This window comes from Tiliqua scincoides, chromosome 4, assembly GCF_035046505.1.
Source record: "Tiliqua scincoides isolate rTilSci1 chromosome 4, rTilSci1.hap2, whole genome shotgun sequence".
Lineage (NCBI taxonomy): Eukaryota > Metazoa > Chordata > Lepidosauria > Squamata > Scincidae > Tiliqua > Tiliqua scincoides.
The window spans coordinates 73,873,059-73,900,649 of NC_089824.1; the positions used below are offsets into that span (position 1 = coordinate 73,873,059).

At 40.6% G+C, this 27,591-nt stretch overlaps 1 protein-coding gene across 3 annotated transcripts in view; it reads right to left on the reverse strand.

Annotated features, from left to right (window-relative positions):
- Positions 1-27,591, reverse strand: part of CDKAL1 (CDK5 regulatory subunit associated protein 1 like 1) — a 340,298-nt gene that overhangs the window by 231,636 nt on the left and 81,071 nt on the right. For all 3 annotated transcript variants that reach the window (XM_066624923.1, XM_066624921.1, XM_066624922.1), the window contains exons 6-7: positions 15,939-16,035; positions 12,476-12,524 (exon numbers count right to left, since the gene is read on the reverse strand). In XM_066624923.1, the coding sequence (XP_066481020.1) occupies positions 12,476-12,524; positions 15,939-16,035 (146 nt within the window). The remainder of the gene's footprint in view (positions 1-12,475; positions 12,525-15,938; positions 16,036-27,591) is intronic.

The window sequence follows — 27,591 nt, forward strand, 5'->3', positions numbered from 1 at the left end:
GACATAATCCCCAGGATCGCGTTGCTAAGGGGGGCTGCAGGGACTGGGATGCACTTACCAGTCCCTGCAGCAGCCTTCCCGGGGTGCGGGGAGCTCTGCACGAGCGCCTGCAGGGCTCCCCAACGTTCTAAAAGTGAAAGTGGAGCGATCGCGCTCTACTTCCACAAAACTGGAAGTGGAGCATGATTGCTCCGCTTTCACTTTCTGCAGGCTGGGGAGCCCTGCAGACGCTTGCAGAGAGTTTGAAAACTGAAGAGCTAACGGTTCAAAACCTGCACATTGGGTAGATATTGCAATACAGTTGTGCATCACTGAGCGATAGGAATGGGACCAGCAACCCTGTTGTCAAGTGAAGCTTGACACTATATGAAGCCTCTGAAGATGAGGGGAAGCTGTGCTCTCCTCGCCTCTGGAGGATTTTCTGAGCCTTGCAGAATTTGAGGCTCATAATGCCCAGATTGTGCGAGAGATGATTCTGAGCCTCCGAAGACGAGGGGAGCAGGTTTGGGGTGTGTGTGCATTGCATATGCTGCCTGTCACTGGTCGTAGCATCGCAAAGCAGCGCTCACCTGTACAACCTTTTAAAGAAATTTTATTTAAGAGCTAAAAGATTTCATTCTTCTTTCAGCATTAGTTGACCAAAATCTCTTTAGCAACAAACTGAAATATAAGCTATTAGGGAAAAATTATATTATGAATCCTTAAAATGCTGTATTATTATGTGGAGAATGCTCATTTGTTAAGCAATGTATCTGAATAGGACAGAAGCTATCTACCCAAATAAGAACAACAGATATTAAGTATAGTTTGCAGAACCAAAACACAAGCTTTGATATGACAAACGTATTTTATTTTTCAATATTTCATGGAAACACAATATATGAATGCATTCCACTGACAAAAACTGCAAAACTTGACAGTTGTCCAAGAGTAAGACAAGCCTCATAAAATTAGCCTATGATGGAGGTTATCTGATTTGAAATTACAAATACTGTATATTTCTGATAGTCATTAAATTTGATGAAATTTCTTTCCGAACCTTTTAGAACCAGACTAGTCTAAACCTAACTTCACTTTAAAGCATTGGTTTCCAACCTGTGGTCCGGGGACCACAGGTGGTCTGTGAGACCCTGAGAAGTGGTCCATGAGGTCTTGGGCAAAAAGATGACCACCTTCCAGTGTCTCATCAAGTCCATCCCATGGACCTCTAAAGTGTCAGCTGTGGCTGTAGTACGTTCGTGCAGCACTTGCTGAAGTGCCACCTGCGGGAGGGACCATTCTCCACCCTTTCTGGTAATCTGTGGAGGAGCAGTCACTTGGTGAGATGCTTCCCCATGGACCACCAGAGAGGACAGAGAATGGACCCCCCACAGTTGGCATTTCCACTCCCTCATAGGCTACCAAATTGAATTCTATTTTTTGTCTGTGTGTGGTGGGGATGGAGAGGGTTGCATGTGGTCCATGACAATTCCAATGTTTGCCTCAGTGTTTGCCTCAGGGCTCCTAAAGGTTGGGAACCATTGCTTTAAAGTAAAGGTTTCCAATATTTTAGTATATCTATTAGAAGAAAGCAATGCTATGCTGTAACTAATAACAACCAGCCCTGGTTAGGTCATCTGTATCACAGGAACACAGTAAGGATGCTAATGGGAATTACCATAGATACTCACTCACAGGGCAACAAATTTTTGCCAAGTAATCAAGCTTAAATTATCACCTGGTTTTATCTAGGAGGTAAATCAGAAGGCAGAGCTTTTCAACTCCATCCTGTCCTGAGTTTCATTTCAAGCAGTTGAGTTTCAAGCAGGAGGCATCACTTGACCATTAGAAGCAATTCAGAGATCATTAGAGGGCTGTTAATTTATATGATAACCTCTCTGGAAAATTCCAGCCAAAGTTAACCTTTTATTCTCCTCCTTGCATTTTGCAAAAGCTTGCATTTGGCAGATGCAATTTGCATTTGGTCTGTTTTTTTAAATACCAGGATGTCATCCTCCTTTCCATTTGAAACAGTCCCAGACTACAATTCAGTGCACAATTACTTAAGAATAACACTTAAGAATAATACTTCTGAGTAAAAAGGGTTGCAACTATATGAAGCTGCACTTGTTCATCTCTCTGCAGTGAATTGAATTGCACACTCCCAGTTCTGTATATTGTATGTTACATGTAGAGTGTCTGACTTAACACACCAGACACCTTATAGGTGGATTTGATTCAAGGTTCTCCTGCAGTGGTTCCCAACCCTTTTCACTTACATATCCCTTGGCAGCCTGTTTCCATAAACTGTACCTTCATATTAGCAAAATGTTTGTAATTAATAATATAAGCCCTCATCTCCTCCATATGAAAACCCAGACTTCATGTATTCATCATAGTATTTTCTCTTTTCATCTGTTTGAAGAACAGAAGACTCTGCCTTTGTACTGTTTTGCACCAGAAGTGTCCTGAGAAATTCTGGGTGATGATCACTTTCCATATTATGTTTCAGTTTTTTTACTGTGCTGGTTTTCAATCACTGGTTCAATCATGAATTGATGACCAAAAACTAGCTATTGGTAGGGCTTTCACTGCCAACTAGCCACCTCTCTTCCTGCCTTGCTGGCCCTGTAAGGCATTCTGGAGTACTACCTGCCTTTTTCTGCCACTAATCCATTATTTTTCAAGTGCCTGTCAAGTGCCCCTGGGGGTACATGAAACCCAGGTTGGGAACCACTGTTTTACTGGTATGTTGCTTACATTGCACTTACTCTGATAGTGTTTACAAAAAGGTGGTGAAGACCAGAATTTAAAAAGAATAAAAATGTATCTTATGATCCTTTACTATGTTTTTTTTAAAATAAATTAGAGACTGTACAGTTCTTAGGTTAACAGTTACTGGTAGGTTATTTTTCAGGATCTGGCATCGGGTAAAATCAGACAAAACTATAGTCAGACAACCCCCTAAGTTTAACCCCTGATTTATCTGATGGTCATAGAAAACTCCATGTTTTTTGGCTCAAAACCTACCCTGCACTTATCTGTGAGATTGGCTTATAGATGGGTGTCTGTGGTGATTGGCTAATGTTTGCTAAAATGTATAGATGAAAATGTGTTGCATCTCACACAACCTGTCAATAGGATTGAATCACTTCTAGAAAGGTATGTATCACTGCAAACAAATGCATACAGCAACATCTCACATATAAATATGCAAAGCATGCTCCAGTTATACAAACATGAGAAGTACAGTCAAGGTTGTGTTATCAGGTTTGCACGGAGAATGGGGGATGCCAGTTAGCCAACTATGCCAGTTAGCACAGCTTTTCAAAGACCCAACTGACAGGGTTCCCACTGCTTCCTCATTTACCTGACCTCCCACTGCAGTGTTGCTCTGCTCTCCTTGCTTCACTGGTGCCCTCTAGGAATAGGGGCACTTTACCTACTTCCATATAAGTAGAGTTGTTTGAAAACTATGTTATTTATTTTACTGAGAAGTAACTCCATTGTGTCCAGCAAGACTTAGGCTGTAATCCTAGCCTACTCATCGGAAAAGAACACCTCTAGTCATAAGGCCCTCCTGAAGAAAGAAAGGGAGCATTCCATTCTTAGAGGGCTCTCATGAAGAAGGAAATAAGATGGAGCAGCATCAGAAGGACAGCCCTATCAGGTAAGTCTGGGAAGAGGTTGTGGGTCAAACAGGGGGACTTGCTCAACCAATGCTTTAGAGTAAGCAGTATATATGCATCTAGCATCTCCTCCCACCTGAGGTAAAAAGCAAAAATTCTGGTTAACTGTTTTGGTGGCATAACCAAGAGCCAGGTAATGCAGCTTCTACTGTGTTTAAAAAGAAGTTAACTGAATCACAATTTTTAGAGTATACATTGTGTTAAGCAGAAGAGGTAAAAAATTCATAAAGTAGCTATTTCGTTTGGACTGCCACGACTCACCTCATCGTCCATGGTGGGTTGTGACACAATGCTCGCTGTCATGCCACAAAGCATTATTGACAGTCACCAGTGGCTCCCAGTAATGCTTTCTGACGTGACGTATCCTGACCAACCACACATCAGATCACAACCCACCAGAGGGTCACGACTCACAGTTTGAGAAATGCTGTCCTAAACAGATAAATAGAGCTAACCTTCAGTTTACAGTGGTATCCATTACCCCTGGGTAAATGATAACTGAAGTCGTTAATGTGAGGACACCACACCTTCAGCTGTTTTATATAAATAGCATGCTAGAACATTTCCTGGGTCAAGATAAAGTTAAAAAGGAGAATTAGAGCCCAATCCTATGCATGTCTACTGAGAAATAAGTCCCATTGTAGCCTTAGAGCCCAATCTTATCCAATTTTCCAGTGCCGGTGCAGCTGTACCTATGAGGTATGCACTGCTTCCTGTGTTGAGGAAGCAGTCATAGAGGTCTCGTTAAGGTATGGGAACATTTGTTCCCTTACTCTGGGGTTGTATTGCAGTTGCACCGCTGCTGGAAAGTTGGATAGGATTGGGCTGTCAGTCAACTATTTCTTAAATCATGTTCTCTCTCTCTCACTCTCACTCTCTCACAAAATAGATGGATCCCTCTCTTCAATTAACATTTAAGAAATGAAGACTAATTCACAAAATTAAGAAATTGCTATAATTAGCATTAGATTTTTTCCGCTAATAAGCAGTATTCATACAATGAAAATACTCTGTGTACAATTGCGTATCAGCTATAGTTTGTTTTTTTTCTCCATAAAACCAAGGTATAGCATTACCATTTTTCCTCTAATGGTCCTAAGGAATAGGCCATTACAAATCAATAGGTAAGGTCTGGACTTTCAAGAAGCAGACAAGCAAGAAACTATAATGTGCTAGCATGCTATAATTATGGTTGTATCAGTATGAGCTGGTAGAAAATCAACTAAGAGAAAAAGATTTCCACAATAACCATGAGCACTGTGCACCTTAAGAAAAAGCAGAGGAATTAAACATGCATAAAAAATGAGCAAAAGATAAGCTTAAGCCATTTCTGCCCACCGTTGCATATATGCAACAGGGATAAAATGCATACACCTGTGGGCTGGACAGAAATTGGTTACCTTGGTTAACTTGAACATAAAGTCATCAGCTATGACAACTCTCTCTCCCAACAAACAAGGCAAATAAATATAAAGCTGGTGGATATTGTGCAAGATGGTAAGGGACTCATATTGCAACTAGCATGACAGGAAAACTGGTTGTCTGCATGTACTCACTCTCACTAGTGTTGTTTTAACTACCCCTTTTTGTTTATGCAAAGCAGTAATTATAAGTGATAACTACAATTGCCAAGCTCAATTAAAAAGCAATCCAATCTAAATACTTTAGATAGTAAATATATAGTACTGTTGTGAACAATGAGCATTACTACAGACAAATCTCCGCAAGGTCTTGCCAAATGGCATTAATTTCCCATACTACAACTCGAGAAGGAGCATGTTTACTATACTACATATCTCGCAACACAAAAATAGCTTTTACAGCTAAAAAACACAGTCTCATAGTCTTACCTTTATTAGTCTTATGTTAAAACAGGGTCAAAATATTGACATTTTGAGATAGGCAGCAGTAGAACTTCTCAAGAGGGTATGTTCCCCAATGATTAGTAGAACCAAAGCAAGAGTTGCACTACTCACGAGCTGCACTAACCACTCAAACCATTTGCAAATATGCTACCATAGGAAAGGGTGTCTTGTAAAGGGGTACTTTGACAGTTTCACACCAGTAAACACCACATTATCCACCATACTAACAAGCTATCATGATAGCACAGTTCTATCATAGGAAATTTTCTATAGCATCCAATCATGTGCATTCAACAAGTAACAGCTCAATCCTAATGAGGCCGGCTGCTGGCTCAATGCATGTTGTTTTCAGCGGAGGCTGCTTTACGGCAGTTGCAAAGCAGCCTCCCCCAGCACATGCTGCTGGTAGAGAAACTGGCCTCCTGTGTACCAGCGGACCCATGAAGACCCACCAGAGCAGGTAAGGCCATGCAGGGAGTGGAACAGAATGGTGATAGGGTGAAGAGCAGATCAGACAGGGGTGGGTTCAGTAGTAACAGTCCATGCCAAACCCCGACACCCCCCCCCCCTTTCCTGGGCCTGATTTGCCCTCATGGATCAACTTGGACTTGTGCCAGTGATTCACCTGGTGCAGGTCCAAATTTTTATTAATTTGTACAGCTTTCTTATCAGATTTCTCAAAGTGTTTTACGTAGGCATTCCTGGACCCAATAAGGATCTTATATTTTTCTATATATAGTATCCTCCAGATGTTTAAGAACATAAAAACAGCCTCGCTGGATTAGGCCATAGGCCCATCTAGTCCAGCTTCTGGTATCTTACAGTGGCCCACTAAATGCCCCAGAGAGCACACAAGACAGCAAGAGACCCTTGCATATGGCATTCTGACATAACCAGGAGGTTGCTAAACTCAGGAGGTTGCACATGCCATGGCTTGTAACCCGTGATGGATTTTTTCCTCTAGAAATTTGTCCAATCCCCTTTTAAAGGAATCTAGGCTCGATGCCATCACCACCTCCTGTGGCAAGGAGTTCCACAGACCAACTACATGCTGGGTAAAGAAATATTTCCTTTCGTCTATCCTAACGCTCCCAACAATCAATTTTAGTGGATGTTCCCTAGTTCTGGTGTTGTGTGACAGGGAAAAGAGCATCTCTCTATCCACTCTATCCTTCCCGTGCATAGTTTTGTATGTCTCAATCAGGTCCCCCCGCAGGTGCCTCTTTTCTAGACTGAAGAGGCCCAAATGCTGTAGCCTTTCCACATAAGGAAGGTTACCCAGCCCAATAATCATCTTAGTCACTCTCTTTTGCACCTTTTCCATTTCCACTATGTCCTTTTTGAGATGTGGCGACCAGAACTGGATACAATACTCCAGGTGTGGCCTTACAACGGCACACAAAGGTGATTTGTACAATAGCATTATATTAGCTTTTTTATTCTGAATACGTTTTCTAATGATCCCAAGCATAGAATTGGCCTTCACTGCTGCCGCACATTGGGTCAACACTTTCATCGAGCTGTCCACCACCACCCCAAGATCTCTTTCCTGATCTGTCACAGACAGCTCAGAACCCATCAGCCTACATGTGAAGTTTTGATTTTTTGCCCCAATATGCATGACTTTACACTTACTTACATTGAAACGCATCTGCCATTTTGTTGCCCAGTCTCCCAGTTTGGAGAGATCCTTCTGGAGCTCCTCACAATCGCTTCTGGTCTTCACCACTTGGAAAAGTTTGGTGTCATCTGCAAACTTAGCCACCTTGCTGCTCAACCGTGTCTCCAGGTCATTTATGAACAGGGTGAATAGCATGTTTTCCTTTCATGGTGTAGTCATCTCTCTTAGTTGCGCAGCACATGTCTTGAGCTTCTGAAGACACCCACAAATCACACCAAGCAGGGAATTTCCAGTTGTTATTGCTCTTTGAGGACAGACATTCTAAATATTTTAGTCCACCCTCTCACTGCAGTATGTAGGCCAGCAACTCCTCTTTCTCACTGAGGGTCATGACACTTTGTCAGCAACTTCTGGTCCTCTCCCTTCCAGGCACAAATCGGGCTGCTCATGCTTAGCTTCAGGCAGCTCAGCTCTGAACCGCATGTCCTGCCCCTAGCAGGAGTTGAGTTATACAATTCATACAACCCCATAGCAGTTATACAAGCTATACAACCCCATAGCAGCTGCTGGGGTTTAGCCCACGGCCAAGGGAACTAATGTTCTCTTAACCTGAGAAAGCCTCCAGTGACCAAAAAATTCTTACAGAATACAGCAGAACTTTGGTTGCAGCAACACCAGCCTGGGTTGATGGGGGGAGGGGAAAAGCCTGTATGGCTGCAGCAGCATCAGGTCAGGTTGCAGCAATACCAGCCTGGATAGGTTAAAAGGAGAGAATGTATGGAATGATCGCGCTGTTGGAAATGCCTTCACAGAGGCAATAGCTTTCCCCAAACTCGACTTATCTACGGGTCTTAGGAAATGTCTGGAATTTTGGCTCCAAACATGCCTCTGACATCTGCAAGATGGACTTACACACAAATATATACACAATACACATAACATGTTTGCTGCTAAGAGCCAAACATCGAAATGTATTGCAGTGGTACTGCCCAGTACACTATCTGGGCGAAGGCCAAAGGTACCTTGGGGGGAAGAGCCTAGTGCAGGGCTTCACTGCAGTACCCACAGCATCCGCAAAAGTACCACAAGTGGCAAAATACAGAATCCTTGTAATTAATTGTATATGCCTTTCTCAAGGAAAGTTATATCATTGTTGGGAAAATGTTAGGTATAAAACAGCTCGAAAAGATAAGAACTACTATATTTTAGGCTATTCAATGCATACACTGCTCATCCAATCAGCTTTTAGTGACCCTTTGATTGACTTTGTCTGGTAAGTAAACAGTCAGCAAACGTTAGTTAATATTTAAACTAGGAACAGACGGACCATATTACCAGACATGTTAATGTGACTGAAATGTAGAGGGGTTATGTGAAGTCTGAAAAGGTTCAATGGTGAAGTAATTTCCTTAGCTTGTTTTCAACAATCCTGTCCAGTGACCCATTTCAGGAAACGTTTTTGAAAACTCAGGACAGACACAGATTGTACTCAACTGGAAAGTCTAGGTCTCCCCTTAGCCCCATGTGGAATCCACTATATACGAATATTGCCATTCTACCCTCTACAGTTAGTCTGTTGCCATAATTAGTAATGTTTAAGTTTGATAATAATGTAGCATTAAAATGTCTGACACGGTTCTCTTTTAATGAAGAATAATATGTAAGCTCGCCTAGTAATTTAGCAGTTGCTTATAATAAGCAATAACTGCTCCCGTGCAACCACTAACTAGATCATCAGAAACACTGCCAGCAATAGAGACAGAACCACACACGTAACAACCTCTGTAACAGTAATCTGTGTTAAAAAAAATGTGACAGTATGAAAGTGCTGAATTTCTCAGAAGTACCCTTCTTACACATTGTCAGATCACATCATATGAGAATTTAACTCCCCCAAATTCACGCACATGTTCTCAGGAGACAGAGAGAATAGTTTAAATAGTGTGAGAATAGTGTCGATAGTTCCATCCACTATTCCACTCGCTATATGCCCTGGAATGAGTATGAGATGGGAGAAAGAATATGCTGTCCACATGCCTGATCTTGTCTGATCTTGGAAGCTAAGCAGGGTCAGACCTGGTCAGTACTCGGATGGGAGACCGTTTGGGAATAGCAGGTGCTGAAGGCTTATACCATAGTCTTTCGAGACTGAAGGTTGCCAACCATTTTCTGTCATCTCAGTAGATACACGTCTCTTGCAGTGTGATTTTAGTTTTAAAGGAGACAGCATGTATTTTTTAGAGTTAAGGGCAATTTTGACTGTACGCAATTTTCACCTTATGTGCTGGCTTCAGAACCTAGCTTTCACGAAAGATGCGACTCTACCGTATTAGGTTAATGATGAACCTGAAAGAATGATACATCTTTTCCTGAAAGAAACATCCTTGTTACACTACACGGTAAAAGTTGCAATACCTGACATCTCTGGGACCAAATGGTTGCTAGATATCATAATGTTTGGATATCATAATATTTGGATATCAGATTGCTATGTCATTCTCTAAGCCCCTACCTTCTAGGAATCTTGAGTAGTGTCTCCATTTCTGTAGCTGTCAGTTTCACTGGCAACATGGTCAGTTTCACTCTTGGAATGCTCCTGAGCAGCTTCTGTAGTCAATTGCTATACCATTGTCCTATCTAATCTGGCAATGCTGACTGTGGAAATTTGGGTTTTTCCCAGGCCATACGGGCTCCTGGAAGCAATAGACTCAAACCCAGAAAAAAAAATGGCACTCCTGGTCGCAGCCTCAGGGTAGCGGAGTGAAAGGAGAGGCGAGAGGGTGAGAGAGGAGACTCTTGCCAAATCTGCTGCTTCAGAGAGCCTGGCTGGGAAGAAGGTCGATTTTCACCCAGTTCTTCCTCCAGCCTTCCTCAGGAGGTGGCTTCCCTGAGCCTCAGGGCTGGCTCCTCTTCCAACAGTGGGCCAGCCATCAGTAGCCCTCAGCTCTTGGCCCCACCACCCTCATTATAAGTCAGCCACAGGTTTTTTAAACCCTAAGGCTTGTTTTCTGCACTTCCCCTTACTTTCTCCTGCCCTTGCATCCCCAGGAATGCCCAGATTCAACATAGCAATTGGGCACCTATCTTCAGTTACTAAGCTGCTTGGGTTGTTCCTCAGCAGCTTCCACTGAATGACTTCCCAGTATTTTTGCCAATTCAGGTGCTACTGTGCCTCCATCAAAGCAAGTGAGGCTGGAAGTCTGCTCCCAAGTCATATGCAACCCTGAACATAAGAACAGCCCCACTGGATCAGGCCATAGGCCCATCTAGTCCAGCTTCTTGTATCTCACAACGGCCTCACGAAGCACACCTGATAACAAGAGACCTGCATCCTGGTGCCCTCCCCTGCATCTGACATAGCCCATTTCTAAAATCAGGAGGTTGCACATACACATCATGGCTTGTAACCTGTAATGGATTTTTCCTCCAGAAACTTGTCCAATCCCCTTTTAAAAGCATCCAGGTCAGATGCCGTTACCACATCCTGTGGCAAGGAATTCCACAGACTCTGTGTCGGGTCCACCGCCAAGGCTCTTGATTCTATGGTGACACAAGGGTTGCTGTAGAATCGAGAAGCCCTATTGCAAGGCTACTCGCCTCACCCAGGGGAAGGGAACGAAAGTTCCCTTCTCCGGAATTGCCTCTAGAGCTGCCCAGTTAGTGCTCAGGATTCAGCCACAGCCATTTTCGGCACCACAGCAGCCCCGCGCTCTGGGCAGCTTAGGATTAGTTGCCCAGCTCTGTAAGATTTTAGGAAGTAAATATGAAACCCAACTTGATTTAAGAGTAGCCTAATTCAGTTGTCTTCAATCTTATCAGACCCAAAATACACCTTTAAACCCAACCTGTGATGTAAAACCCAATTTGAAATAATTTATTGGATATGATCATTTATCTTCCAATTTTGTCTAGAATAACTAGGTTCCTGCAATTTTAACATTTGTTCAGAAGAGGTAATTTCGGCAGGGACAGCTTGCCATGAAAGATGTAAAAAGCTCCACTGCCAAAAACATGTCTACTCTACAGCAATTAGATATACAGAGACCCTGACCACCTTTGCATCCGCTAATTCTCTCTCCCTTTCTGTTATTTTTAAAAGTTATCTACAAGAAAGAAATAGCGGTTGTGCCGTTTTGTTAGGCAACTTGCTCAAGTTTAGTAAATTTTTTTAAAAGACCTGGCAAATCTATTGAATTCAGAACCTCAGTTAATATTTTTCATCTTACTTGTAACTACTAAAAAATTCAACCTTTTCAAATTCTTCGCTAATCTCAAAGTCACATAGTGCTTATGGAACACATGGTCTCTCATAAGCATTTTTGCAATTTTTTCTCACTCCAAATGTTCATCTTATATGAGCTATATTTATACTTCCAAACCCATTTTAATATACTCAGTGAAATCACATGTCCCATGATTACCATATTAAACAAAAGATCATTTGTTAAATTACAAGTCAGGTCACCTTGGCCAATGCCATATAGGCTTGATTTGGAAGCTATACTGCTTTTATTTGTATATATATAAACAGAAATCAGCAGGTATATAAATCAAATGCAAAGATGACACACTAACCAGCTGATTAGATTTGAAACAAAGTACCCAGTCACTCTTGGTAAAGAAATTCACATGCCATCAATGCCATTTTATGCCCATTCAAATTATATTTTGTAGCTCTATTACCAAATTACTTCAGTTATTAGCATAAAGAGCTTTGAGCTTTGGATAGTTTATAAACCTCCTATTTATTGTCAAAAGGCAAAAGTCTGAGACTAACATCACATGGGCAGCCCTGTGTGTTTACATTCATAATGCAGTCACTTAAATGGAACTTGACAACTTCACACAACAACTTTGCAGACTGAACAATGACAAAGCCATGGAGCAAGACAAGAACCAGAAAAACTAGTTTAATAAACACTGAGTTCAACTAAAGGAACATTGATTTTTTTCTGCAATATTTCATGTCATGATCTTTATAAGTGAAGTAAGCAGGCAATAATAAAAAATACAGCAAAGTTTTTAAAAAAGCAACAATAGTAAGAGGGGTATTCAAGCAGAAAATTCTAGTAAGGTCAAAAATGAGAAAATTCCAAAAGAACCTAAAAGATTATGTTTTTGTATATTGCTATGGTTAAGATGCCTGCAGATTTTAGTGATGTATACAGCACCTGCGAGATGCTTTACATTTCAGTCATTATTTACACAGTGCATACACGACATATTCTAATAGTAAGATTCTTGAGGGACCTATTGGATCAAAATGTCAGCAATACAAGAAAGAATGAAGATAAATGTATTTCAATTGAAAAAAAACTTGCCTTTGATAGTCTCTTCAACAACTTCTACTACACGATCTATCTGTTGAACCTGAAAAGCAGTAAATTCATACATTGAACTGTGAATACTCAGATGGTCTTTGGAAGATTCTTCCATTTTATGTATTAAAATTCACTATAGTATAGATGCAAATTTTGCTACAGTTGTAAGGGATTACCAAATCACCAATACAAGGATAGCCATTCCAGGTGATTCAAAACTATACCACAGAAAAGTGGCAAGGTCCACAATCAGCAGGAACAGCACACCTGGACAGAAGTAGGAATATTAGCTAGCCTAGCTATAGCATAGTGTTAAGTCTGTATTCCAATTCCATACATGCTGAAACATTTCCCCAGACCAGTTAGCTACAAGCATACCACAAGAAAAGGGATGCATATTATGAGAAACTGAAATAATGAATGATATACACATCCCTCTGGAGGAGACAGTAAAACATTTATCAGCACTGATCATGATTTGAAAGTCTGAAAGATCACAGATGCACAGAAAAATTATACAAGGTTGAGACTTATTCAGCAAGATGACCAATATATTTCCTGTTCTAGCCACAGAGTCTCAGCACTGTGAAGAATCTATAACATCTGTGGGGGGGGGGGAGGACAGTGTGTATACACATACTCTCATTAATTTGGAGTGGGTGGTCTCCTTCTCCAAGTGTAATTCTTAGTCTCTAGCTCCAAACCTAGGTCTGCTCCCACTGCAGCTACAAGAATGTGCCTTCATCCTGTATGTTTTATGTGATAATATATTGCAGACACTTGCTTATAAGTCAATCTCACAGATAAGCTGAGGGCAGGTTTTAAGCCAATCATGGAATCTGACCCTCAGATAAGTCAGGGGATTAAACTTAGGGGGGCGTCTGACTATAATTTTATCAGATTTTAACCACAGACCAGATTCTGAAAAAAAAAACCAAAAAAAAAACAAACCCTACCAGTAATTGTTACCTAAAAACTGTACTTCACAACCTTTTTGTAAACACTATCAAAGTAAATTAACTGTAAACCACATTCTGGTAGAACCATTAATCAAATCCTTCTTTAACGTGCCTGGTGTGTTAAGTCAGAGGCTTTACATATAACATACAACATACATAACTGGGAGTATGCAATTCAATTCACAGCAGAGTGAAAAGTAACAAAGAATGACTGTGAGCAAGTGCAGCTGCACATAAATGCAACCTGATTTACACAGAAGTAGACACACTGCTATCCGTGTGAGTTATTCTTAAGTAATGGTGCACTGAATAGTAGCCTGGGACTTTGTTTCAGATAGAAATGAGGATGACATCCTGGTGTTTTAAAAAAACCAGATCTCTGCCCAACATTTGCAAAATGGAAGGAGGGTGCAGAAGAGTTGGGTATGATCCTACCAAAGGGCTTGCTTGATTTAAATGGAAGTGTTGAGCCCTGGTTTGCTTTTTCTTCAGAAGGACTGAAAGGTTAACTTTGGCTGCAGCTTTGCAGCCTTGTTGCCCTGGAGACTAATAATATTAAGGTTTATTAATAAAAAATAAGCCCTATAATTATCTCTGCATTGTCCTCTTGCTCTCCTCTGGGTTTCTCCTGGCTGCTTGAACAGCCCTGACCCCTGAGTGACTTGCAGATAAGGCGAGGATATGATTAAAATGATTTGTTGGTAGAAATTTCTCATCTTATAGGCAAGTATCTACACTATTTCATTTAGTTTTATAGGCACCTGCTGCTTAGGTAAAATGAAGCTGGATTTAGTAGTTACTCTGCATTACTACTTCTTAGTTTTCAAGGGTTAGTTTAGTGATCTGTCTAGTTATTCCACTGCCCAATCTCTTTGCCTCAACTTATGCCATGAGAGAAAGAAGACCGAACACATGCAGGAGCATGAAAGCCAATTTAGAATTTGAAAAAGCATGAAATGTGAATCAGTCTTCAGATCAAAGAGACAGAGAGGGAGAGATCCAGCTAACATTAGAAAAGTCTCTCTCTCTCTCTCTCTCTCTCTCTCTCTCTCTCTCTCTGTGAAGGGAGGGTCATATTTTGTAGAATACGACGTGGGAATAACGAGTAAGAATAAGAATAAATAAAGGCAAACATTTGTTTGTAGTGGAAGGTTCCAGGCACAAGAAGAATTTAGAAAGAATTTACAAAATTAATGAACAAAACACCCAGAGAATCATAAAACTATAGAGGGGAAACGTATTTAAAGATAATCTGTTATAGTTACATCCTACAGAAGAATATCCTATAGATAAATTTGGATTTATTTTGTTTACACTGTTCTTAAAAACTTCCATTCATTTAAATCAGAGTTGTCATTAATATGAAAGGAGAAGCAGAGCTTCTGTTGCTGTGCCTCCTGAAAGTAATTTCCAACATTTATATACATTTATTTGTATTAAGATGGTATAGGCTGTTATTTGACTGACCAGGCCCCCAACAGTGGCATTCAGACATATTAAAAATTGAATATAAAAACACAGCATAACTAAATCACAGGACCCACCCACCCCCATATAATTCATTGGAAAGTGAGATTAAAACCAACCATCCAACAAGGAAGAACTTTAGCCTAAACTGAAAGACCACCTAAACAAGATGTTCTTAAATAATTTCCACAAGGTTTTAAAACAGAGAAGTTAAATGGGCCTCCAGAGGAAGTGATTTTCAGAATCTGGATGCCACAGCCAAGAAGGCCCTGTCCACATACCAACTACAGTTCAGGTTGTGGTGGGACACACAGCAGAAATATATTTGTTTTATAGAGGGTACTAACAAAAACTTATAGGGTTGTAGTCAGAGATTGGGCCCTGGCCAACGGCCCAATTCCAACAGGGGATATCATGGTGGAGACCACAAAAGGCTTTCCTCCAGGATTCATAGCAACCAAGCATGTCTATCATGACAATTATACTCCCAGAATATTTAACTCACAAGTACACCAACACTAGCAAATTTCTGTTTGACTTGCAAGAACATGAGGGCATGCAATCCTTTCAAAGTTATGCTCTGTCAACACACTACTGAGCAATCTGCATTGTGCAATGTGTTCAAGGATACTTTCAAGTTCAAAGGTTACCAAATGCTGCTACGAGACATATATTTTCCACAGAATCACATGACATCACAACCAAGGTTCATGGGTTCATTCAGTGGTTAAATTAATGGGTAAAGAATATCAACATATTTTGGAAATCCATCAAAACGTACCAACACAAGTGAAGTGAGCATATGAATTCTTTGTTGCAAAGATTCCATAACGTTCAATAATATAACAATAACTTGTTACCTGTTTTATGGCTCTGCAGCTAAGCAGGACAAAACACAGCTCAAGAAGGTTGGTATAAAAACAGGATCTAAGAGACGATTTGCATGTTTAGCTCCATATTTTTGCATTATTACAACTTCTGCTCAAAGATTTTAGGATCAAGCTACCAGAGTGTCTCATAAACTATAATACTCTTACCCCAATAATGCTCAGGCCACTTAGGTAGTCTTGACGAGGTTGGGCTTGGGGAACACATCCAGCTAGAACAACTTTCTTTTTTTCTTCTTGTGCTTTCCTAAAAAGTTATTTTTGAAACAAATTAACTAAAATGGAGTGACACACAAAACATACTGAGTTTTGAAGTAGCATTTACTATGGAATAAAAACATACAGGACAATCATTCCACGAGAATGTCATATAAACTATAATAATCTTACCCAAATAATAAATGTACAATCATTCCACTATTTTATTCCACTGTAATGCAATAATTCAAAGATTTGATGTGACCCAAGGTGTATCTCTCTCTCTCTCTCTCTCTCTCACACACACACACACACACAGAGTGACAGAAAACAATTATTATTTTAGTTCTAGTAGTTATGAAATAAACAGTACTGTACAATATAATTTAGTTCATGTTCAAGATCATGAATATTTGCACCAATACACAATGAAATAATTTTAATGGGTACTATTTTTTTTTTTTGTAATGATACTGCAAATCAGACCTCCAGTGCCAAGAGAACATATATGCCAGCATATATGTGCATTTTTATAATAGGCCTTGCCTCATATGTTTATTTTGGTAATCATCTTATGAAAAGGTTGTTGTTGGGAACTGTAATGGAATTTTACTGGTGTATACTGTATCACTTAGAATGGTGCTTCTGAGATATTCTTGTGTTTCCAAAACCATGGTAGTGTATGAGGAGCCAAAAGGTGCATAACAAGCCATACAGTATTTGAACAGACAATACCAGCTGTTCAAAGATATTCCTACTTCATGATACAGTTTCAGAAAATGTCTTACCTCTGCATCTACAATACATACATATGTACAGCTCTATCTCCATTAGCATAAGGGGTATATTCCCCAAAAGCCAAGTGCTGCATGAAACAATACATTAGAGCAGTGGTTTAGACCAAACCTTTTAGCATTAGGACCCATCTTAAAAAGAGGTTTCACTTTACCAGCCACTATAATCCACTATATCACTTTGTGGTTATAATGGCGATTGGGCAACAGTGCTCCCCTCAAATAGCAGGTTGTTTAGCCTTGATGTATGTAGCCTGATTTAGCTTGTCAGTTTCACAACCCACCAAAAATTGGGTCTTGACTCATTGGTGGGTCAGTTCCCACAGTTTGGGAACTGCTGCACTACAGACATTGTTGAATTATGAAGCAGGAAACTTGCGCCAATTGGTCCCATGCTGCCCAGTATGCATAACCCTCATGGCCTACAATAGCTATCAGTTATATCTAGGATGAGGCATCATGCAGTGAAAACAGAACTAAAGGAAGCAGCATTATGGGAAGTATTACTGCACTACCATAATTGATATGAATAATCCATATTTAGATAAGGGGATATGCAGCATTTTACTGCATATAATCAGCAAATAGGTGAAATAAATAAAAAAATTTTAAGGTTCAAAATGACACATCTTTTACTTTCTATATTTAAAAAAGTGTGAAAGATAGGCATCAGCACTCAGGTATTTGATATGGCCAACTGAATATTCAAGGTAACACAATTAGATAACTCCTATAACTACACACAGTGGTAGCTCTTATTGTTGTTGTATGAGGACATATAATCTCTTCTCCTTAAAAATCTGCAAGAACAGCAGAGGTCAAACTTTTTTCCCCCTAGAGAAATGTACACAAAATTTTCCTTGACATATTATGTGGTACATTAATGTTATTGGATAACACTGACATATCCCCAAATTTTCTTGAAAAACGTAATTAGGATGTTTTTCACAAGAACACAGCTGATATTAATGTATTCTACCCCACAGAATTTTATAGATTTCTATGACTTTTACCGTTAATTTTCAATGTAACTTTCTTGGAACACATTTTTATCTTCTAGACATATAAGCTACAATGCCTAAAATAATATAAACTATAAGACTGATAAATAATCAAAACCAGAACTCAACCCACTTTAAGCACAGACCCCATAGGTAAGAAATTTGAAAAGGGGTGAGAGAAAAGGCTGAATTTCAATAAAGGAGTAGTGCATAGACTTTGCATTCACCAAAAAGCCCTGTCATTGTCTATACATGCATAGGGAGAGGGAGCATAGGACTCTGTGGAGCGTACTGGAATCTGCTACAAACATGTTCTACATTTGCAATGGGCTGCAGTATGTCTTATATATTAACTAGATGACCAAGGACCAAACTGGGGCTTCCCTGGTAGACTGCATTCCAGGAAGGGAAAGGGAGACAAAGCAAAGCCTGGGATGGTAAAAAGAACCTCTTCATCATACCAATTTCCTTCAGTAGTAACTTGAAAAACATAATGAAAATCATATCACCACTTTGACCAAAGGAACAGGGGTTATTTGAAGGGCAGCATGATATGAAGACAACTCCAACAATGAAACTAACATTTCACTGCACTTGCATTAAATGGCCTGCCTGACGTTCCTGCTTAACAAGCCTATGTATACATTAATATGAAATCTCTTCAAATATTACACTAGTGGCACAGGAGAAGCCCTTCTGCAGGTTTATTTCATTGCTCTAGTGCAGAGGGCACAAAACCCCAGCGCACAAGCCAGATCCAGTGCTCATGACAACCTGACCCCCATGCGAGGGAGAAGAACTTACCATTCCTCTGGGCAGCCTTCTAACTTCACACCAACCAGCTGCTTCTATCGCCCCAGTAAGTTTTGTGCCTGAATTTCTGGGCAGACACAGCTGGCAGCCCACGAACTTTGGGGGCGATTGGAGACACAGATAGGAAGCTGTCTGGTAGAACGGAAAGCTCTGCTCACACCGGGGAAAGATTTATTGGCACACAGTGGTCTCCAGTTTGGAAGTGTAATGTTTAAAGGCCTATGACCACATGGGCAGAACTGATTAAATGTGTCTTTAGACATAATGAGAAACCCACTTATTATTGGCCCCACTCATATGGTTACATTCTATCAATCACAGCTGGATGGAAAAAGTACCTCCCACAGCACTAATGAAATATTGAAGTGTAATACTTAAAGAGCACACAATAAAATTTGCGTTTATAGTTACAAGTAACAAAATTTGCTACCTGATTATTCCAATACACCACCCACCTCCAAGAAGTATGTCCTTGTAATGAGCACATTATGACAACGTTAAGTTGGAAACATGCAGATACAGTTTTACAAGAGATTATGAATACCCTTTAAGAAAACAAGAGTTTGCTTGAGGAATATGAAGCTAGATATACCAAGAGGCATACTGTGATTCATAGCAGACTGGCAGGGGAAGAAGAAAGACTTGTCTCACAAAATCTTGACAATACAAGCTGTGGTCTGATCAAGGAAGTGTTATTTTTTGTGTGTTCCAAAGTGCAAGGCAGCTTAATTTCAGTAGCAAACAAAATCTTTTTGTTTACTCCACTCCCTCTATAAATCTTTAAAGAACAAAGGCACAGGACATTAAATAGTCAAAATACCAGACACCCATGAAAGCTGCTGAAAGACTACAATGCTACTGAATTCAGAAGAACATGCATACACACTTCAGATGACTTTCCTTTCCAATTTACTGTATATCATTTCTGGAAAAAATCCTATCAGCCTCACCTACAGACCTCAGAAAAGTCAGTCTGCTCATCAAACAGAACCCATGTACTTTGCGTTTTTTGTTTTGCATACTTAAATTCTTAATTTTTCATTGTTTCTTAAACCTCATTTTTTTAAAGAATGAAGCCATCTTAGATTTTACTGATCCTTCCACTATCAGTAAAACGTTACACAACCTATGAATGATTGCCACTTTCTCTTCCATTCTACTTGCAAAGTTATTTTCAAAATTGTGAAGAAACAGAATTTAAAGAAAACTTTGCTGGTAAACAGAATGTCAAGTTACATGTTTCAGCTGAAGTGGCAGAGCGTGTGAGAAAATGAATACAGTCATGTGTCGCTTAGTGACAGGGATGTGAATCGGCACAGCCTCTACAGACAAGGGAAAGCTATGCTTCCCTCGCCTCCGAAAAGTTTTCTGAGAGTCACAGAGGCAGTGCACAACTGCATGCTGCCTCTAAGAGGCTCAGAATGCTTGAATTGCGCGAAAGACGCGACTTCTGGTTTCCCAAGGCAGCAGTCACACGCTGCCTCTGCAAGGCTCAGAAAAGCCTTCGGAGGCTTGGGGAGCAGCGCTTTGGAGGCGCTTTGGAGCCTTCGGAGGCTCGGGGTGTGTGTGTAAAAACCAGCAGTGGCATCACATATGTGGCCTGTCGCTGGTCGGACATTGCAAAGCAACATACACCTGTACATTGTACGGACCTTACCAGGCTGTGCTATGGAAGAGAGGTGGCAGAGTTCTGTCAGTCACAGTAACAAGCCAGCTACTCCAAAATACAGAACTGTGGACATTTGAGTGTTCCAGTACTATTCCAAAGAGCCAGAAGGCAACATACACTTGCAGTGTATGGGCCAACTGTCAGTAGCTCTGAAAGAGTGCATCTTATGATTGGCCACAGAAGCAGAGAAGGACAAAAGCTAGGGGGCAGAACAGCCACTGAAACATTCAGCATTGGTTGGTTGTGGTTGTGCTGGGGTTTGAGAGGCAGTGTTACCAGGAAGACGCAAAATACACAAAGACCAGGACAGAATCCTGTGGCTAATAATCACTGAAGCAGTAGTGGGAGTGATCTTAAGGAAGACTTCCCAGAAGTTGCTTTCTGAACAAAGTGCCAGCTGCTGACTATTTGGTAGTGTCTTTGGGTGAAAATTCAGCAGGAGTGTCAAGTGTCCTGAGGTCTATGATGTGAGGACCTATGGGGACACTTCAGTAAGAAGGTTCCAGAGCCCCGAATCTGCCTGAGGTATGGACTCGGGCTGCTTTCATGGGAAGTCCTCCAGTGTGTGATTATGACTAGTGTGGAGACAAGAAAGAGTTAACTGGGCATTTAAATGGTTTAGAGCAGTGGTTCTCAAACATTTGAGCACTGGGATCCACTTTTTAGAATGACAATCTGTTGGGACCCACTGGAAGTGATGTCATTAACCTGGAAGTGGTCATGGCTGGAAGCATCATCAAGCAGGAAAAATTTTAACACCCTGATACAATCAAATCAAATAAATTAATTAATTAAGTAAGTAAATTAAAGGTTTACAATAAGTATAGGTTTAAAAATTTATTTAAAGTAAAGAGGAATTCTCCTAACCCTCCTAAGCAGTTGCTGATCTGCTTATAAAAAATTCCCCACACCTCTTGGAAATCTTGAAGAAATAAAAATGGGTATCCAATATATCCAGAGGGTATAAAATCCACTTGCACGGAACATACCAAGATCCAGGTCTACAGAGCTTGCGTCCTGAGTACACTTCTGTACTGCAGCGAGTCATGGACTCTTCGCCCACAACAGGAGAGGAAACTGAGCGCTTTCCACATGCGCTGCCTCCGACGCATCCTCGGCATCACCTGGCAGGACAAAGTTCCAAACAACACAGTCCTGGAACGTGCTGGAATCCCTAGCATGTATTCACTGCTGAAACAGAGACGCCTGCGTTGGCTTGGTCATGTCGTGAGAATGGATGATGGCCGGATCCCAAAGGATCTCCTCTATGGAGAACTTGTGCAAGGAAAGTGCCCTACAGGTAGACCACAGCTGCGATACAAGGACATCTGCAAGAGGGATCTGAAGGCCTTAGGGATCGACCTCAACAAGTGGGAAACCCTGGCCTCTGAGCGGCCCGCTTGGAGGCAGGCTGTGCAGCATGGCCTTTCCCAGTTTGAAGAGACACTTGGCCAACAGTCTGAGGCTAAGAGGCAAAGAAGGAAGGCCCATAGCCAGGGAGACAGACCAGGGACAGACTGCACTTGCTCCCGGTGTGGAAGGGATTGTCACTCCCGGATTGGCCTTTTCAGCCACACTAGACGCTGTGCCAGAACCACCTTTCAGAGCGCGATACCATAGTCTTTCGAGACTGAAGGTTGCCAATACAATACATAAAATCCACTTGCAATATGGGCTCAACAACTATGCAAAATGATTCCTCTTTTCCCACCTTCCCCCCCCCCCCATCTACATCTGTGGAAGTACAAGGAAAAGTACAGAGAATGAAAGTTTGTGCATGACATTAATATTTCCATCTTACCCTTCTTCTCTAGCTGATGGAAGGTACAAAGAGGAAGGAGTCAATGAGGGATTATGGAAGGTATATACAAACTTTCCATAACCCTAATATTTCTACAAGTGAAATAAGATTGTGTTTCACTCTAGAGACTCATCTATGAATGGGTCTGGCACTCATAGTACAAATGGATGTGCCCACCTCATACTTCAGGGTCCTCTATCTCCAGAACATCAGTGTCAACACTTCAAATCAATTTTCTTTTGGAAGGTACTCGAGTCAGCAAATCTTTGTTGATACCTGGCTGCCGCCTTACTCTTTTGATGTATTTCCCCCTCTCTTTATGAATGGCGAAAATTTTCTACAAGCACATGGAGTTTTGCCTACTTCCTACAACATTCAGTCATACTGATCTCTCCTTCCTCCTCTCCCATCACCATCTATGGGGGGGGGCATATCCACATGTCCCATATCTATGGTTTCATGTATCCATGGATCAGGTCCACCCCCCACACTGTGCATGCTTTCTGGAGGCAAGCAGAGCTCTGCTGCCCTCCCTCTGGAGGATATTCTGAGCGCTGCAGAGGCCATGCAAATCCTCCTGTGGCCTCTGTAGGCTTCAGAATGGCCTTTGGGCCAAAAGAAACCACAACTTTTGGTTTCCTCAGAAAACCGGATGTGACGCTCTTATTGGCTTATAAGGCATTCTGAGGCCCAGAAAACCAGAGAGGGCACAGCTGCGGTCAAGTTCAGAGGGCTAGGAGGACATCCCCATTTATCCATGGTTTCACTTTACTGCAGGAGGTTCTAGAATGGAACCGCCCTTGGATACCGGGGCACGCCTGTATTATACATTGCTACCCCAACTCTTTTCCTACTGCTTCTACAAATTGGTTCTTTAAAACTGAAACTGGAGCTGTCATAGCCTACTTCACTATTTCTAACTATAGAAACATACCGCAGAGCTATGGCAGCTGCTCATATGTTATCTTCTCTGTGCTCCCCCACCCCAACTCATTATTTAAAAGCTAAGAAAGAAGAGAGAGGTGCACATAGCTACTAGAGCATTTTATTTCCCCATCCTCAAACAGCAACATGCTGCCATTCTGGCAGCTGTCTCAGCATTAAAAAACTGAAAAGGCCTGTGAGTTGGTACTGTAGTTGCATGGAGAAGGAAGAAAAGGGAGCTAAAAGAGCCAGTTTGAAAGGTTTTATGAGCAAGTCTGTTGTGAAAACCGACATGGAAGTTAGTTCAGGGGCAGACTTCACATAAGACTATTCACTAAAAATGTAAATTCATATGCATAAGAAAAATACACTGCTATTCATGGACACTATTATTGTTGTTATTAACAGTGATTACACAGGTCTACAAGATTGAGGGTCAGAAAAGTTTTTCACAAACTTTATGGTGGTTTGATACGAATTTGGGGTGCCGATTCCAAAAATGGCATCCCTTTTGCCCTATCATGGTATAGGTTTCCTCATGAGGAAGCTGCTTGAACCATTTACTAAAGAGGTTATGCCGTGTCTCCAAAACTAGATGTGATAGGGCAAAACGGATGCCATTTTTGGAATCAGCACCCCAAATATACCCAGGAATTGGTGTAACATTTAAGGAAGCAAAATGTGTGTTGGCCTGTGTTATCAACCACTTTCCAACAAAAAAATTTACAAAGCAGTTTACAGCAAAATCAAATAATTAAATGACTCCCTGCTCCAAAAGGGCTCACAATCTATAAAGTTGGAGAATGCCACCAGTAAAAAGCCACTAGAAAAGACACTGTGTTGGTGTGAAGAGGGACAGTTACTCTCCCCCTGCTAAATATAAGAGGAACACCACTTTAAAAGTATGGTTGTGATTTTGCTCCCCACAACTGAATACTGGAAAGAGGTAATGGTCACAAGATTGTTTAACTCAAGAGGTCACTTGCCTTTTAGCAGAGTAAGCATATGTGGCAAAGTAAGCATATGTGTGTAGAGGCTGTAACTGCAGTGGATGGGGATAAAGGCATTTGTAATCATCCCTCCTATTAGTTCTGTATCATACGAGGCTAGGCTAAGAAAGGTCCATTTAAAAGTGGACAAGGAAGGCAATTATTTCTATTTACATCTGTTAACTCTCACACACTGTGCTGTCATTTTACACTACCTCGAGTCTACCTTATTTTATCAGCGTATGCCCTGTTTATTTTATTATTTTAGAAGGTTTCTATGACACTTATTTTCAAAGACATTTGAGGCAGCTAACATATTTTAAATTGCAATAAAGCATTAAGATAAAGTAAAAACATAATAAAGACACCATGGATAAATGAGCTAAAAAACTCCTAAGCATAGTCCAGAAATGTCTAAGCAAATAAGTACATATGTATTTATCAACTGGATTAATCAACTGAGAGCTTGCTGATGCAACAAATTCATCTGGCAGAAGACTGTTTGGAATGTGTTTTATTTTTTCATACTTACTAAAAAGGTGATGCCACCTTAGAGGCAGCATTCTTCCTTTCCTCTCATACAAGATAGATTTGCCTCTACAATGAAGCCTGACATGACACATGCAAGCATCATTTAAGAAAAAAAGTATTTTTTTCTTTAGAACTATAATTTTTCTTACACAAAGTCAAGCAGGATTAATCAATTGATAGATGCAATCCTATGCACACCAACCTAGATGCAAGTCCCACTGAAATTAGTGGGACTTACTTCTGAGTGTACATGCACAAGACTGAGCCATAAGGTTCCTTTAATTTTAACTTTTCTCCACTGTCTTATCAATTTAACAGGGAAAAAACACAGAACTTAAGGATTTCCCCATCTATTTTGTTTCATGAATTCATCCTTGCATGAATGGTAATCCAGTACGAATGGTTGGAGGGCAAAAATTAATTTCAGGTGCCATCAATCATTACATAAAAAGTGAGACCTAGAATATACTGAGAAAATGCTGAGAGGGCTAAACACATTTTATACTGCAATCATACTCAGGATAAGGGAATGCCACTCTCAGAGCACAGAATTGAGGCTCTCTTTCTGGCAAAGCCAATGTTCCTTAAACAAGAATTCAACAGAGTAATATTGCCATCTGCTGACAATTGTGAAACACCACAGAATGCAATTTAATGAAACATAGATTATAAAACATAACTGTTCAGTTCACTGGTCATGAAAGAAGACAGAAATAGTTTTGTTTAATTTTTCCTTTATTAAAAGCAACACAACTAAGGAGATGTTGGTAGCTATTGTACAAGCCAAGGTTAATGTCTACCATTGCAATTAGATTCCTAAATTATAAAGCGGTAGAAATGATCAAAAAGAGGTGAAAAATGGAAACAAGATTCCTTAATAAAGCATCAATCCAAATGCACAGTTTCTGATGTAGTATAGCATCCTCAAACTGATGCACCACCTTCTAATTCAGAAGGGTGGTGGTAGCACTTTTCCATATTGCTCCTGATGCTAAAATAGCATCCAAAGTACTAAAGGCCTCCAGTTTCCAAGGTTTACAAGTGTGGTGCAATTCTGATATTGGGCATTTTTCACAAAAGCACGCACCCTAATTCAGAGGAAGTATATCAGATAATTGTACGAGGTATTACATTTGTTTAAGAGAGTGAGAGAGTGAGAGAGAGAGAGAGAGAGAGAGAGAGAGAGAGAGAGAGAGAGAGAGTGAGTGTGTGTGTGTGTGTCTTTTACCAGGAATTTTCATCAAGCCATTTTCACATCTTGTTCCAAACCCACGCTAATGGGCCTCACATTATCTCCCAGCATGATTAGAAGCAACTTCTGATCACATCCAAGAGGCTTTCTGAGGCCCAAAGCACGCTCTGCCTCCCAAGCCTTTGGGTCTTAGAAAGGCACTTTCAGTTTTTGAGAAAACTGAAGTGCCTTTCTAAGACCTCCTAGAGGCCTTCCAGAGGCCTTAGAAAGGCACTTCAAGTTTTTGCTAAAACCAGGAATGCCTGTCAGTAGGTCCAACCGTGGATTTCATTATCTGCAGATTTGGGGAACAGAACAGGATCCAGGAACAGGTCCCCTGTGGATACAGAAAACCTACTGCATTCCATAGTATAACTAAACTACAATATGTCTTTTCAAGTCAGCTCCAAATTCAAGGTTAACAAAAGTTGTCAAGGTGATGCAAAGTATTGGAAACCTGGAAGGCAGGTGAAAAAACTGGAACAGAAAGTGGATTTACAGCTGGGAAAGTGACAAGACTTTCACTGGAGATTTCAATTACTCAAAATGGAGTGAAAACTTCTTATGCAAAACCTGTCCAAAAACACCACTGAATAGTAGAATACATTTCTGGAAGTAGCACTAAGATTATTTTCAAAGCTTGTTTAACAATAGTCAGAGTATAGTATAGTCAGAGTATACTAGACCTACTGGAAGGAAAGTAGGTAATTGAAGTAAATATGGTAATTTTTTTTTAAATCAAACCATGGCAAAGACCAAAAAAAGAACTCACTGTAACATCAATAATAAGTTTCAGAGGCAGTGATGTAAATATTATGTATGAGTTTTGGCTAGAAATTTTCTAATAATGCAGGAAAGAGTGAAATAAATCAAGAGATATCAATATGTAGGTATGGTTTTTATGGTTGATGAACTGGCTACGAAAAATAGATACTTCTCCCAATAGAAATACTTCTTCATTGGCCTTGCTGTATATAGAACATGCACAAACTCTTATAAGAATGACCCAGGAGGTTAACATGCAACCTTGTTAAAATACACGCCAATGGCTTGGAAACAAATTTTTGCTACTTTTGACAACAAAAACATATGCATTCCACTATTAGTAATTCCATGGCCATTTTAAAGGGCTCTGTGCTATTTGCGCACCCCATTTTGAAGGTTTATGTTGCCTTGTTGAATGCTGCCGAGACTTTCAAAATGACGCCCATGACTAGCGCGGAGACCTTTAAAATGGCCATGGGAATCTTCAACATGGCACAGATAGCTTCTCTGTTGGCACTCTGAAGCTTCCCACGGCCTTTTGAAGCGCCCTGTGCTAGTCACAGGTGCTATTTTGAAGATGTCTGCTGCAACCCTGAGGGGTCTCTGCTGCTGGTAAGTAGGTTAGCAGCAGATCTCCTACTGGCACCTCCCCCTAACCCCACTGATCCCACAGGAGGAATAGTTCAGTATCCGCAGATTCGACATCTGCTGGGGTTTCCAGGAACCTAACCCCAGATAACGAGAATTGCAGCTGATGAGAACAGACTGTATATAGAAGAAATAATACTGTGTGTAGTAGCCATTACCTTGATATAATAATTATAATCAAAAGTTTACTAATATTCTAAATATCTGTTTCACAAGACTGTACTTGCATCCCGCTTTCAATTCTTTTCTTGCTCAAATGGTCTTGGGACAAATACTGATTTATCTTCCCTAATCTTCTAAAAGAATCATTCAGAAAAATGAATCAACTCTCTTAACAACTCACAGGTATAGTTGCATATGAAAAGGTACCTGTCTATTACACTATACTTCATACTTTCAGACAGAATTATTAACATCAGAAACTGGCCTTCTGTTTCAA